This window comes from Oncorhynchus masou, chromosome 1 (genome assembly GCF_036934945.1).
Source record: "Oncorhynchus masou masou isolate Uvic2021 chromosome 1, UVic_Omas_1.1, whole genome shotgun sequence".
NCBI classification, from domain to species: domain Eukaryota; kingdom Metazoa; phylum Chordata; class Actinopteri; order Salmoniformes; family Salmonidae; genus Oncorhynchus; species Oncorhynchus masou.
In genome coordinates, this window is record NC_088212.1 from 69,183,949 (window position 1) to 69,199,666 (window position 15,718).

Consider the following 15,718-nt stretch of genomic DNA (forward strand, 5'->3'; position numbering starts at 1 on the left):
TCCAGTTGGTTTCACATTGCCAAATGTCAAATGAACTAAAACTCCTAAACTAAACCAAAACATGTGTCCATGCTTTTAGGTTTCACTGTAACTGAAGAGTCTTTGTCTTACATTTCAAAACTGTTTAATTAACATTTTTACACTGATGGTGCTTCAAAATGTCCTACATTGTACAACAAAACACTTAGCTTTCTTTGTTACTACATCAGAAACAATGAAAGCACCTGACTTCACTCAGTGGAGAGTAGACTAAGAATGGATAATTTTAAACAGAAAACGTTTCTGTATTATTCATGCTCTTCAAGTTGGAGTAGAAGGCAACCTGTCAGCCTTTGTGGAACGTATCTTGGTGGATTATTGTAGTAGTGAGAAAGAAAAGAAGCATTTATTTTCTCATGTATGGTCTGAGGGAGATGTCAGTAGAGCACGTTAAGTCAGTGGAGTGATATAAAGACACTACCATGAACACTACTACTCACAGGGATGACAGAACATATCTTTTTCAAGTGCAAAAAAAAAGTTAACACGTTTGTTATTACATCCCTCTTCCCTGTGCGCCGCTTTTACAGCAAGATGTGGAGACGTTTACAGACATCGAGAAACTCTACCTCTACCTTAAGTTGCCTTCTGGTCCCAGCAACAGTGAAAAAAGGTAATTGATCATTTTTTCATTGTTTTTCATTTCATTCATTGTCATGTCTGCATGTAGTTCCACGCCATTTGCACATGACTTAGCCTGTTGTTCATCTTCCCCATTATCCATTAGCCTAGTAGCATAATATAGATGTTCTGCACCCTACCCCATCCCCACATCTACTACAATGCTTGTCAACATTAGCTTGGACTGTTGTTATGTCAAACTCTGCTCGTTATGCTCAACTCTCTCCCTTAGAGCGCAAATAAGCTTTGGCTGTTTTTTTTTTTTTTTATCATTGCATTGATTGATTTGATATTGAATTCCCACTCTTAGGACTACCAGTTAGATGTGTGTTCAAATATTATCTTTTTAATAGAAAATAATCTTTGGCATTTAAAAAAAAAACAAAGAAACATTGATTTGATATTGACTTCCCACTTGACTACCACCTGTGTGTGTTCTCATTGAAAGTCCTTACTTAATAACTTATTAATAACATCTTTCCTCAACCCTTCACGTTTTACCTTTTAGCAAAATATGTAGATTTGTCTTCTCTCTCTAATGTATATTTGAGTGTGTGTGTGTGGTGTGTGTAAATTCCAAATCGACCCTACCCCTACTCCATAGGAATGTGTGTCGGTCTGAGATGATTGGATATGTATTAGGCCTAAGGAATACTATAATAGCTTTATTTCTGATGGGCTAAGAGGAATTTCCCCATATTGTTTGAACTTATCCAATCCTCTCACATCTCCCCAAGTGTCCAGGGGCAGTGGCTTGAAGTTATTTTAGGATCAGGTGACACACAAACACACACACGCTGCTCATTGATGTTGTCAATATCATACAATGATCAATTCCTACTTGTTCTCCACATCTAATCCTCATCACCTCAACACCTCCACCCCAACACTCCACACGATGCCCATCAGGACTGAGAGAGGGTCTGCCAGTCCTGGAGAACTGTCATGGTACATAAAACCTCTCACTTACAACACAGAGACATGGGGGTGATGTGTGTTGGTTGGGTTGGAAAAATGGGGCGGGAAAGGTACATCCGACAGTCAGGTTATTTACAATACAATCACAAAAAACATTTTTTCCTGCTTTCTCTAGCAGTGATCAGAGCTCCATGTCATCAAGCCGCACTCAGCAGATGCACGCGTTCAACTGGATCCGCAATCACCTAGAGGAACACCCAGAAACCTCTCTGCCCAAACAGGAGGTCTATGACGAGTACAAGTGGGTATCTGACTGAGAAAGGGGACATAGGGAAGTGTGAATCTAAGGGGACTTTGCCCAGCTCGGGTCATTTTCAAATCAATAACACTGTTAAATACAAACAAAAATATGTCCTGTTTTGATGTTCTGGAAAGGGACACCACACCAATTTAGAAACATATTGATAGCAGTGTGTACAGGTATTTTAGGGAGGTTGGAATACCTGATAGGTTCAATTCCATTCCAGGTGGAAATAAATGGATTTACTTTTGATTTCCATGAGTACTTTACTTCTAAGAGGTTTCACAAGAACAAGGTACACATTTGTATGGCCGTTTTATTTTATGACATGAGATACATGTTATGAAAGTACATAACATTTGGCTGTTACTAAATAAATAAACATTTACCATACACTGCTAGCTATAAAGGATCTACATACTGCCAGCCAAAGCACCAATATAAATAGATGCAGAAAGCATGGGAAAAGATGTGCACCATGTGTTGGTAACACTAGAACGGAAAGTCTGAAATGCTATGTGACTGTTACGTAACACACAGTTTGACTTACTCATTCACTGCAATTGAAAGTACCAATAATGGTTCAGATTTCTTTGGGAACGTCTTCACCCAGATGTCACTGTTTTGATATGATTGTCTTTATTTGATATTTAATTTGGTTTTACTGAGATTTCCAATGCCTTGGCTGTCTCTGTCTGTCTGTCTGTTTCTGTCTGGTTTGTTTGTTTGTTTGTTTGTTTCAGGAGCTATTGTGACAATCTCTGCTACCACCCATTGAGTGCGGCGGACTTTGGAAAGATCATGAAAAATGTATTTCCAAACATGAAGGCACGTCGACTTGGCATGAGAGGCAAATCAAAATATCCTTCACTGGAATGGTTTGTAGCGAACAATCTGGCCTCTTTGGACTCTGGTCGCAGAACATCTGTTGTGTCAGTTCATGGAGCCTCTAAATATAGAACTGAAATGAAATCAAATAAAGCGTCCTCTGCCTGGAGAGTAGTATAGTAGGACAGAGACACTTAGGGGAATCACTGTGTTCTTGACCTTCAGGAAACGATTTGTGAAATGTCTTTTCCATGAGATCACGAATCTAGACTTGGCAAAGATACAGTCTCCAATGAGATTAGCGGCCGTTAAATTAGTAAAGTGACAAGTGACTTCGTCCTTATTTTGTTGAGGTGGAAAATAGAATAGTATAAAATACTTGCATATGCATGCAGTTTTTATTTTCAATGCAGAGTCTTTCTGAAATAGACCTTGTTTTTATAAGGCGGTTGCAATAGCAACTGAAACTCAAAAGTAAAATCAGATAATCTTGAGCTGTGGGTTGCTTAGTAATCTATCTCTCCCTTTTTTAAATGAACTATTTTCTTTTTACAAATGTAATACACACACTACAAATGTACAAGTTAATTCAAGGTCACAGTCTTGGACCTGTTTGTCTATTTTATTATTTGTTTTGTGTGAGTCATTCATAACTGTGCTATAACTCTGAGTAGCTCTTTGCCTGGTTGTGTGAGACACCTCCTAAGTGTATGCAAGTGTTCAGCAGGGAGCACCTGCTGTCACACTCTCACACACCAGCATCTGATAAAAGTCTAGCTCTCACCACAAATCCACAGTGCCTTATTTTGGCAGTGGAGTTGGTCACAGCTCCGAAGGTTGGAGGGGGAAGAGAAGGTTCAGTGGGAGTGTGAGAGGCCTGAGGGGCTGAGGGATTAGTAGTGGAGTGACTAGTGACTGATGCTGACTGGGAGATAGCTGTCTCAGCTTCGGGTGACAAGGCTCTTCATCAGATCTGTCTGAGTGACAGCTGACCTTCTGCCCTGAGGTATGTTTCTCACCCTATCCTGTGGGGAAATCCCAGTCTCATATGTCTAGAATGGTCCCTGAAGCCCTGCTCTTTACAGACAAACAAGCAACACATTTTAGCAAATCCATAAATTAACTCTTAAATGTTTGACAGTTCAGTGTTTTTGACCTTAACCTCTGCTCACATACTGCTATAGTGGACTGAGGAAGAAAGCCTTTGTACACATGCCATCTTTACCCAACCTGGAGTTACATAAAACAGGGGACGGGGTAAGTTGTCTGTCTGCCTTCCTCTCAAGGTCTTTACCTTAGTTATTTATTTTCTTAAATCTATTTAAATAAGAAATGTTTGCCTAACTGTAGTCCAACCATAACATAACTTTATTTAATGTAACGTGTTATTAAGAAAAGGACCACATTTTGAGGCTTCATATTGAACTAAAAGTAATACAGGGATATATATGACTTTAATTCTTAACACCTGTACATGTGCCCATGTTGTGCTTCAGTGTGAGGTGCTGGAGGCCCCAGGTCAGCTGTGCAGTGCGGAGGAAGAGGTGCGCTCTGCAGCCTGTGGCCTGGTGTGTGAGTGGGCCCAGAAGGTGCTGAGCCGCCAGTTTGATGCTGTGGAGGACCTGGCTCGCTTCCTCCTCAACAGCCACTACATCGGCACCAAATCTGTGGCAGCCCTCACGGTCATGACTGGTACACCAACAGGTGACAATACAATACAATGCAGTGCATTCGCAAAGTATTCAGAACCCTTGACTTTTTCTATATTTTGTTGTTATGGCCTTATTTTTAAAATATACTAAGCAAAAACCGATTTTTAGGTATTTTTGCAAATGTATTAAAAATGAAACTGATTTGCATACGTATTCATACCCTTTACTTAGTTCTTTGTTGAAGCACCTTTTGGCAGCTATTAGAGCCTTGAGTCTTCTTGGGTATGACGTTACAAGATGGCACACCTGTATTTGGGGAGTTTATCCCATTCTTCTCTGCAGATCCTCTCAAGCTCTGTCAGGTTGGATGGGGAGCGTCGCTGCAAAGCTATTTTCAGGTCTCCAGAGATGTTCAATTGGGTTCAAGTCCGGGCTCTGGCTGGGCCACTCAAGGACATTCAGAGACTTGTCCCAAAGCCAGTCCCGTGTTGTCTTTTCTGTGTGCTTAGGGTCGTTGTCCTGTTGGAAGGTGAACCTTCGGCCCAGTCTGAGGTCCTGAGCGCTCTGGAGCAGGTTTTCATCAAGGATCTCTCCCAGTCCCTGCCGCTGAAAAACATCCCCACAGCATGATGCTGCCACCACCATGCTTCACTGTAGGGATGGTGCCAAGTTTCCTCCAGGCGTGATGCTTGGCATTCAGGCCAAAGAATTCAATCTTGGTTTCATCAGACCAGAGAATTGTCTTTCTCATGGTCTGCGAGTCTTTAGGTGCCTTTTTGGCAAACTCCAGGCGGGATGTCATGTTCCTTTTACTGAGGAGTGGCTTCCGTCTGGCCACTCTACCATAAAGGCCTGATTGTTGGAGTGCTGCAGAGATTGCTGTCCTCCTTGGAAGGTTCTCCCTTATCCACAGAGGAACTCTGGAGCTCTGTCAGAGTGACCATCGGGTTCTTGGTCACCTCCCTGACCAATGCCCTTCTCCACCGATTGCTCAGTTTGGCCTGGCGGCCAGCTCCATAATGAGTCTTGGTGATTCTAAACTGCTTCCATTTAAGAATGAGGGAGGCCACTGTGTTCTTGGGGACCTTCAATGCTGCAGACATGTTTCAGTACTCCAGATCTGCGCCTCGACACAATTGTCTCAGAGCTCTACGGACAATTCCTTGGACCTCATGGCTTGGTTTTTGCTATGACATGCACTGTGGGACCTTTATATAGACAGGGGTCTGAATACTTATGTAAATAAGGTATTGTTTATACATTTTTGAAAATGTATTAAAAATAACAGAAACCTGTTTTTGCTTTGCCATTTTAGAATAAGGCTGTAACGTTAAAAAAAGTCAAGGGATCTGAATACTGTCCGTATGCACTGTATGTGTTGATAGTCAAACTTCACTTTTCCTTTCACTGCCTCATGTATAGTGAACAGTGAAAGGTTTCCATCTAGTGGCAGATTCTTCTCATTGACCTGCTATAGTGCATTTACAGTGCCTTGCGAAAGTATTCGGCCCCCTTGAACTTTGCGACCTTTTGCCACATTTCAGGCTTCAAACGTAAAGATACTGTTGTGAAGAAGTTTAAAGCCGGATTTGGATACAAAAAGATTTCCAAGCTTTAAACATCCCAAGGAGCACTGTGCAAGCGATAATATTGAAATGGAAGGAGTATCAGACCACTGCAAATCTACCAAGACCTGGCCGTCCCTCTAAACTTTCAGCTCATACAAGGAGAAGACTGATCAGAGATGCAGCCAAGAGGCCCATGATCACTCTGGATGAACTGCAGAGATCTACAGTTGAGGTGGGAGACTCTGTCCATAGGACAACAATCAGTCGTATATTGCACAAATCTGGCCTTTATGGAAGAGTGGCAAAAAGAAAGACATTTCTTAAAGATATCCATAAAAAGTGTCGTTTAAAGTTTGCCACAAGCCACCTGGGAGAGACACCAAACATGTGGAAGAAGGTGCTCTGGTCAGATGAAACCAAAATTGAACTTTTTGGCAACAATGCAAAACGTTATGTTTGGAGTAAAAGCAACACAGCTCATCACCCTGAACACACCATCTCCACTGTCAAACATGGTGGTGGCAGCATCATGGTTTGGGCCTGCTTTTCTTCAGCAGGGACAGGGAAGATGGTTAAAATTGATGGGAAGATGGATGGAGCCAAATACAGGACCATTCTGGAAGAAAACCTGATGGATTCTGCAAAAGACCTGAGACTGGGACGGAGATATGTCTTCCAACAAGACAATGATCCAAAACTTAAAGCAAAATCTACAATGGAATGGTTCAAAAATAAACATATCCAGGTGTTAGAATGGCCAAGTCAAAGTCCAGACCTGAATCCAATCGAGAATCTGTGGAAAGAACTGAAAACTGCTGTTCACAAATGCTCTCCATCCAACCTCACTGAGCTTGAGCTGTTTTGCAAGGAGGAATGGGAAGAAATGTCAGTCTCTCGATGTGCAAAACTGATAGAGACATACCCCAAGCGACTTACAGCTGTAATCGCAGCAAAAGGTGGCGCTACAAAGTATTAACTTAAGGGGGCTGAATAATTTTGCACGCCCAATTTTTCAGTTTTTGATTTGTTAAAAAAGTTTGAAATATCCAATAAATGTCTTTCCACTTCATGATTGTGTCCCACTTGTTGTTGATTCTTCACAAAAAAAATACAGTTTTATATCTTTGTTTGAATCCTGAAATGTGGCAAAAGGTCGCAAAGTTCAAGGGGGCCGAATACTTTCGCAAGGCACTGTACATACCACCTCCTGTCAGTCCCTAAATGCCATCCCATTAGTTACAGATGTTAATTCAATGTCTATTCCACATTTGGTTTAATTTCATTGAATGATGTAGAAACAACATTGATTCAACCAGTGTGTGCCCAGTCTGATAATTATGCTTCCTGCAAAATAGCAGCTGCTTTGCCTAGGAGGACCGTGACAATTTGTTTACCCAAAATATGTGTTAACCTGTTTGTCTTTCTCTGTCTCCTCCCTTTAGGAGTTAAAACGCCACTCCCATGCTCAGCATTTGCACCCACAGCTGAAGCCCACTCCTTCCAGTCCCAAGTGAAGACCCTGCCCTCTCCCTCCATCGATGCCAAGCAGCAGCTCCAGCGGAAGATCCAGAAGAAGCAGCAGGAGCAGATGCTGCACTCCCCCCTCCCCGGAGAGGCTCAGGCCAGGCGGGCTGACGGGGGCACGCCTGGGGTCGGCTCCATTACCTGTAGAAGCCCAGCCCTGCTCTCCCCACATCCCACCATTGGCATTATGGTAGCTGCAGTCCCCAGCCCCATCACGGTAAGCCAAGCTTGTATTGTACTTCTGTTTGTCTAAGCTTACTCAATATATCCCACTGTCTTTGCAGTGTTCCTGTTACACATCTATACAAGCGACAACTTTGTGTTGCCTATATCACAATCAACAGAAGCTATTCATAACTGCACTTATGAAGGTGTTGCATACGTTTACATCTTATTAATACTTTTTTGTGTCATGTTTTGCTTTGCTGTAAATGCAGGTCCAAAGGACCAGGCAGCTGATGTCCCCCAGTCCTGTGGGAACTTCGGAGGGCAAGATTCTGCCTGTCAACTTCCAAGTGGTGACCCAGTCAATGCAGCCTGTCAAGTGTCCCAAGACCCCTCAGAATATCCCAGCCAGCCCTGTGGGGGACCGCTCTGCCCGGCACCGGTATGCCCAGATCCTGCCTAAACCCTCAGCCACCAGCGCCATCACCCTGCGCTCGCCCCCCACCCTGCTCATCACCAACAGCCCCATCAAGACCGTGATGCAGCCCACACCCCACATCAGCTCTGTCAACGTGGTCAAGATGACTACCATATCCCTGGCTCCCAACTGCAGTACTACAACTACCCTAACCAACACCACCTTAAGGCCTGCCTCTGCTGGCATGGGCAGCACTGTAGCCCTGGAGGAGAGCAGACCCGTCCCACGGGCCAGGAGTGGCTCTGCGGCCCCCATCCTGTCCCCCTTAGCCAGGTCAGGCCGGGTCACCACCACCCCTACCATCGACATCAAGATGATGGAGGGTGAAGCCATACGTGAGGGCAGTCCGGCCCCGGGTGCTAGCAGGCTTACTATGGCTCAGGAAGCTGCAGGGGGGCAGAGGGCTGGAGGAGCTGTACCAAGGGCTGCCAGTGTGCCCACGCCTCACACTAAAGGCTCCCTGGGACTGGAGGCAATGACTGGAACCAAATGCAACGTAAAGTCCTCTTTGAGCAACAACCCTGTGGCAGCTACAGCTGGTAGCAATAATAACACCAATAACGAAAGCACTTTGTATTTGACGGTCTCCAATCAGAATACCAGCACCACTCTGTCACCCAATGGCGGCACTGTTGCCACATCACTCATCTCCTCCAAGAGCCCCAGGAAGCGCCCAGGCATCGGCCCAGAGTTTTATCCCACGCCTGTCAAAAGGGTCTTCATCTCCCAGCAGCCTCTTGGTGGTTCCGATGGTTACAGACATGGGATTGGTGCAGGAGTGAAGAAACTCCCCAGGGCAGGAACCCCGGTCAGACCTGAAAGTGCACCAGCCATCGGTAAAGTTACTGTAAAACTGAACTCCACTGTCCCAACTCGAATCCTGTCACTCTCTGATTCCCCCATTGGAACCAGAGGCTTCCAGACTGTTGTCAAGCCACAGAACTCCGTGCAGAGAAGAGACACTCCGACCACCATGGACGCTAGCAGCATCGGCAACGTTAGTGCCCCGGCTGGTCATGCACGAATTCAGCACCAACAGCACATGACGGGTAACATGCAATCCATGCCCAACAGCTCTGCCCTACTGGAGCAGTCTGCTGTGAGTGACCTAAGGAACACCATGTGGGTCGGGGGCCAGCTGGAGGGAGGTAAACAACAGCAGCAACAGGCCTACGCCCAGCAGATCACAGACCACAAGCAGGCATCCACACCGGTCATGGAGCCCCTGGCCATGATGGGCCAGGCCCCAGCCTCTAGCCAGCTCTCCATGCAGACAGACATGGACTACTTTCATTTCAATGATGACGATATGACCCAGGACAGCATTGTGGAGGAGCTGGTGCAGATGGAGGAGCAGATGAAGCTCAACAGCAGTCTGCAGGCCTTCGGAGCTGATGTGATGGTGCAAGGCCATCAGTCTGTAATACAGGGCAACATGATGTCCTCCAACCAGACAGTGACCTCTTACTACCAATCAGTACACAGCAGCACCACTCCTGTCCACACCCCCACCCCAACTCCCACACCCACCTCTGAGATGATGGGAGGAGGCCAGGGCTTGACCAGGGAGAGTCCCGGCTCCCGCATGGCCCCCACCACCCCAGTGGACATCGGCACTCCACACTCCAACTGCAGCGGCAGCGTGCCCCCCAGCCCTGTGGAGTGCAGGAACCCCTTTGCCTTCACTCCCATTAACTCCAGCATTACAGGCTACCACGACGGCAGCATTGTCTCCAGTAGCCCCGTCAAGCCCATGCAGAGGCCCATGGCTACTCACCCAGACAAGGCCAAACTGGAGTGGATGAACAATGGTTACAATAACAGCGGGGGGAACTCCATCAACGGCATCAGTATCCTCCCCAGCTATCAGGACCTGGTTGACGACCACTTCCGAAAGCCCCATGCCTTCGCCATCCCTGGCCAGTCCTATCAGTCTCAGACGAGGCACTACGGCCGCCTGACACCCATCTCTCCGGTGCAGCAGCAGGCAGCCAGTATGGCCAACCTGAACAAGCAGGAGGGCTTCGCTGTGCCCGCCCCTCTGGACAACAAGGCCACCAGCACATCCTCAGCAGGCGGGACCTTCCGCTGTCGTAGTGTGAGCCCTGCCGTGCGACAGCGAAACCTGAGTGGCAACCAGGGCCTGCAGAACATCCCCCGAACAGTGGTGTCCCCCTTCACCTCCCCTGTGATCCCCGAGATGATCAACATCTTCGCCAACAGTCATGGGGATGTCAGCGTCAGCAGCATGGCACAGAGGAGCCAGTCTGTGCCTGTCAATGTGATGATGCAGACGGAGGTGCTGCCCATGCAGGGCCAGACCAACAGCAAAAAGATCACCAACGTGCTCCTGAGCAAGATGGACGGGGACAGTGACGACGCGGTGCGGGGCCTGGGCATCAACAACCTGCCGTCCAACTACACAGCCCGCATGAACCTCACCCAGATCTTAGAGACCACGCCCAGCTTTCCCAGCAGTGCCAACCACCAGACTCTGACTTCCAACGCTCCGAATGCGTACGAGTTTCAAAAGCCAGGTTACCTCATGAAGAACTCTAGGAACGAACAGATGAGTCTCTCAGCAGGTGACAGCCAAGCACAATCAGCTACTGGAGAAGAGCAGCATCAGCAGAGCCAGCCTATGCTGCTGGCCCAGAAACTTCAACAGCAGCAGCTAGATTTCAGCACCACCGTTAAAGACCTCTTAGCGGACGGCAGCCTTACTCCTGGCAATCGGCTCGTGAGACAGGTGTCAGAACTCAACGCTGTGGGGTCTGATTTTCGACTGACCTCTGATCTTTCCAGTAGCATCAATGACCTGAACAATTTGGACACAAACCTTCTGTTTGACCCCAATCAGCAGCAGGGACAATATGAAGACTCTACACTGGAGGAACTGAAGAATGATCCGCTGTTCCAGCAGATTTGCAGCGAGACTGCGAATTCCAATGGATTTGATTGGCTGGAAAGTAAAGACCAGCCTACAGTCGGGTTAATGGGTTAATATGGGCTCTGCTTTTATTTCATGAGGGTGAAATAGTTTTTAAAAAATCATCTTTGTAATTATTCACATTGACATTGTATAGCACACTGCAACACTCTGGAAACAATGACTTTTGTCCAGTCTAAGTGCCAGGCTGAACATAAATGATCACTCTTACAAATATGCTGGTTTTCTCTCACAGCTCATCGCTGGTGCTGACTCATCCATTTCTCCCTCTTTAGACATCAAGTCATTTAAGAGCATTTAAATCAAGACCGTAGTAGAACAAGTATTTTTGCATTTTCAGGAGGACACAGAAGATATGAAGAGATCTCTTAAAGATTACAAACATCTATACTTTTGGTTAATATTTTTGTTCAGGAGCTCTTGACTAAAACAAGAGGTTTGGCAAATAATTGGTAACTTTTCCTCCCTCTGTAAATTGTTTTACTTCCATTGAGATAGATCTGAATATAGACTTTATCAGACAAATCATTTGGAACTGCTTTAGAAGCATACTGTTGTGCAAGAATGTTAAATAGGGTGTATGTTCACCTAATATGTCCCTGTCCATCTCAATGAAGAGTTGAGATACATAGACTATTGTACATGACCTTGAGTGGGCATTTGCAGTAGCATGCAGTGGTACTAATGTTTCTCATTGTTTCAAGTCTTCTTAAGGATTGCTGGTGCTTCCAGGTGCAAGACAAATCAATGGTTTAAAAAAATCCCCCATAATCTGTAAATAAAAATGATCATTGGTCTACTTAAAGACCCATGTTTTATATATTTCCACACTGAGGTTGGAATAATACTGTGAAAATTAAATATTGCCATTTTAAATATTGCCCTTTTAGTGTAGGAGCTGTTTGAAAGACCGCCTGAAACTTCAGCCTGTTTTAGTGAGATTTTTGGCCTGCATGGTGACATCACCAGGCAGTAAATTTAGTTAATAGACCAATAAGAAAGAGTTCCAAACCTTCTGCCAATAACAGCTAGCTTTTAGGTTTCCCCTCCCCACTCAGTCCTAGCAAAATTCTTGCTTGAGAATTTATTCTTTGCCAAGAAGCTATTTTTGTTACTTTTTGACCATTGTTTTCAATTAAATCACAGTAAGGTACTTCAAGAAAGGATTTAATATTGAGATAAAAACAGCTGCGTTGGACCTTTTAACGTACATTGTTTGCAATGATCTTGAAGGCAAACTAGTTGCATTCTCTCAGAATTTGTATTTTTACAAGTAGGAAAACGGCAGCTGTTTGAAAAGGAATCTGTGTGACTACAGAATATTATTCAAACTATAGATTTAAAGGTCAAGATATACCGTCTGTATATTAAACTTGTCAGAAGATGTCGGATTTTCCGTTTTGCTGACACGTTATGCAAACTTGACAAATAAAGATATTGCCCACTCAAATTCCAGTGTGCATGGTACAAAAAATATAGCCTAGGAAATCGAAATTTGAATTTGATTGATTTATGGCTTTTCACCTTTTCAAATTTCCTCATGTCCCAGTAGTTAATGCACTTTGAGTACAGCGAAACTGAGAGCAGGTAGCTGAAGAACAACAAATGTTATCTGTTAATGTTGTCATTTTTTTAGGCTTGCTTCACACACATTTTGCCCTGCTGACGTTCTTACTGTAGTTGAGCTCCCCAGTGTCAAAAGGAAAGGATTGGTTTGTTTGGAATAGTATGGGTTTATGAGACTTAAAACAATCATAACAGAGACCTGTAATGGGGATAGCTTGCACTTTAGTGGCTGCAGAACTAAAGGCGATGGACTTTAAGATGGAGCTCAAAAGACAGTTAAATCTTGTATTTAAAACGTATAATGCAGAAGATTACCTTTTTCACCTATATCGAGTTTTTTAAGACTTGTGTAGGGCACTGGTGGGGATTGTTTTATTTACCACCTTTGTGACTATTTAGCAGGTATCATCTTAATTAACAGAAATATATTGATTTAAGGAAGTGGAGGAATATATGAATAGGAATTTAACCTTATGACACCCCTATACCAAAGTATATTGACTGGAGATGACCCTGCCCTGTTTCAGTCATGTATCTATTTGGGGAAAAAATTACTTTCCTGGTTCTGATTTATTTTAAAACTATGCATTTTTTACTTATCAAAGCGGCTGCTACTGTCAAAGTAGGTTACTGCAGGTTTATGTAAATGTCTGTCATTTTCACCTATTTTTATTTGTTTCATATGTGTTACATACATTCAGTAAAACATGTGATGGATATGAAGTAATTTAGATTAAATTAAATTAGTTTACCTTCTATGGTAAATTCAAACATATTATGCCATTGGATATTCAAAGTCCTTCCTATAAAAAAGGCACTAAAGTGCATAATTTACTGTCATACATTGAAAGCTATTCCCCTTACATTAGTCTAGATCCAGTAGAAAATACAATATTATGGAATACTGTAATACAGAATTACATAAACATTTGTATAAATTGTCATTTTCTTCCCCTTGAATAATGTTCTTGTTGAGTTCATTAATACACTGCATTTTATTCGAACAGTGAAGGGACGTGTTTCACCTGGAGTCAAAAAAGGCATTTCGTGGTAAAGTACGGGTGATCTATTACAGGTTTAAATAGCTTATAGTATAGTGAAGAACAGTGTGTGAATAAGGCATGCAACTCATAAAGGGAATAGCTAATTGGTCAGATCCTGTGGTTTTTATGAGCTTTTAATCTTCTGAGCCTTATATCCATACCAAAGAAAAACTAATTAGTGAGAGAAAAAAAGCATTAAATAGGATATTTTTTTTTAGAAGAACCCACAAAATTCCCAGCATTTGCCTGTTTGCCTGACATCCGTCAAATACCTTTTTATATGGCCATTTTGAATTGTCCTTATTTCAGGTAGGATGGTTGAAAATAAATAATTTGAGGAAATTTTGAAACTGGCAACTGATCTGTAGCACTGGAAAACATGCTGAAAACCACACTACTGTTCTGGTTTATAAAAACCAATGTAGCAGGACAATATTGGGGTTAATTCAGTTGACTGTTGTAAGTGTTCCTCTCATTTTGAATCCCACAGTTTGTACATATGAAAGCTCTGACACTGTATTGTTATAACTTAAACTGGTTCTGTGCACCTGCACCCTCTGAAATGCTATATTGGTGATTTTAGATCAGGAGCCAGCTAAACTGTGCTTGTGTGTTTGGCTGCTGGCACCCTTTCTTGTACAGATGATGCTGTTTTTTTCTAAACTTGTTTTTTTTTTTTGCTTCCTGAGATTTATATTGGTTGGCTTTTTACAGAAGATGTCTGCTTCGAGTGAGAAAATAGCATGGGTATTTAAAAAAGTATTATATATTACCAGGTTGCATAGCTATCTTTCTCTGACAGATTTTATGCCCAGAACATTGCAATGGACATCGGAATGTCATGGTTAAAATTTCCACCAGCTTTGAAGGTTCATGTTATTGCACTAAACATTTAATGAACCCAGGCTTTGGCACCTATTTTAGGACAAATGCATCAATTGAAGCTCCCCAAATATTTTTTTAAAGAGCTTAACTACGTGAAAAAATTATATACAGAAGTGTCAATTAAAAAAATGAACGCTAATTGTCTTGTGTAGCAATGTACATTAATCTCAATGATACTTTTTTTTTTTTTTTTTTTTCATTCTCATACATGAGAATATGAAACTCAATTTAAAGAAACATTTTAACAAATATTCTCAAATAAATCTTTCACATTGTTAAATGATATGTGTGCATGTTTGTAGAATTCTATTGTACAAAGTATTTGTAACCACTTTGCTGTAATTCAGGATTGGTCCTGTCAATCTGAACAGAAAGGTATAGTGACTCACAAGTTACTTGCATTGTTTGATGTTTACTAATTCAGAGTAATATTTGTTCTGTATGTTCAGGTTTTGAATCTGTTCTTTTTATTTAGATGTTTTTACTTTTTTATGTAACTGAAATATTTTCTTTCAGAAACCATTGAAAATAAGCACTGATGTTTGTACTTATTAAACAAAGACTAATCCTGTCTGTTCTTCTTTAAGTGCACAGGGGCAGCTGAGTCCTGTGCTGTCCTTTCACAGACCTGGTATAAAGTTCCTTTAACCCTCTTCTTCATCTAGATCTGTAGAAATACCCTATGCCGTCTTGTTGTTGTCTAGTGTACAGCAGACCGTACAGTAATTTGATAAAGTTGCTATAGCATTTCAGCAAAGTTTCCTTCTTTTTTAATTGAAAGTGCTCACTGATGTTGAGATTTTTTTTAAAGGGTTTTAAAAACCAATAAACATTTTTTTAAGTAATTGGATATGTTGGTTTCAATTGTTGTTTTTCCACCCTCTACATGCGTTGACATTCCATACACTCAGCTAGAGTCTTCTGGTTTGGTCCCACAAAGGTTTCATCCCCAGAGCTGACTAAAGTGAATATTCAAATAAATATGTATTTACATTACTGTTAATCCCACTTTTGGTATTCAGTGTCCTTTTCCTCACCATAGCTTATGTTATTCAATATGAAGCTAAAAAGATATGGCGTGCCAAATGCCACTTTCCATAGATCCTGTATCTATTCTAGTCGATTAAGTCACATGAGTGGAAGACTGGTTTGAACTGATCTTCTTGAATCCTGTTCCATA

At 42.9% G+C, this 15,718-nt stretch overlaps 1 protein-coding gene across 4 annotated transcripts in view; it reads left to right on the forward strand.

The window, feature by feature from the left end:
• Window positions 1-15,388, forward strand: part of LOC135549327 (DNA-binding protein RFX7-like) — a 44,161-nt gene extending 28,773 nt beyond the window's left edge. Inside the window, exons 3-10 of one of the 4 annotated variants that reach the window (XM_064979333.1) lie at window positions 570-652; window positions 1,570-1,608; window positions 1,754-1,879; window positions 2,623-2,739; window positions 3,880-3,964; window positions 4,204-4,411; window positions 7,370-7,668; window positions 7,889-15,388. In XM_064979333.1, the coding sequence (XP_064835405.1) occupies window positions 570-652; window positions 1,570-1,608; window positions 1,754-1,879; window positions 2,623-2,739; window positions 3,880-3,964; window positions 4,204-4,411; window positions 7,370-7,668; window positions 7,889-11,098 (4,167 nt within the window). In that variant the 3' untranslated portion in view covers window positions 11,099-15,388. The remainder of the gene's footprint in view (window positions 1-569; window positions 653-1,569; window positions 1,609-1,753; window positions 1,880-2,622; window positions 2,740-3,879; window positions 3,965-4,203; window positions 4,412-7,369; window positions 7,669-7,888) is intronic. The other 3 variants (XM_064979340.1, XM_064979335.1, XM_064979345.1) reach the window with 3 other exon arrangements.
• Window positions 15,389-15,718: the final 330 nt, after the last annotated feature.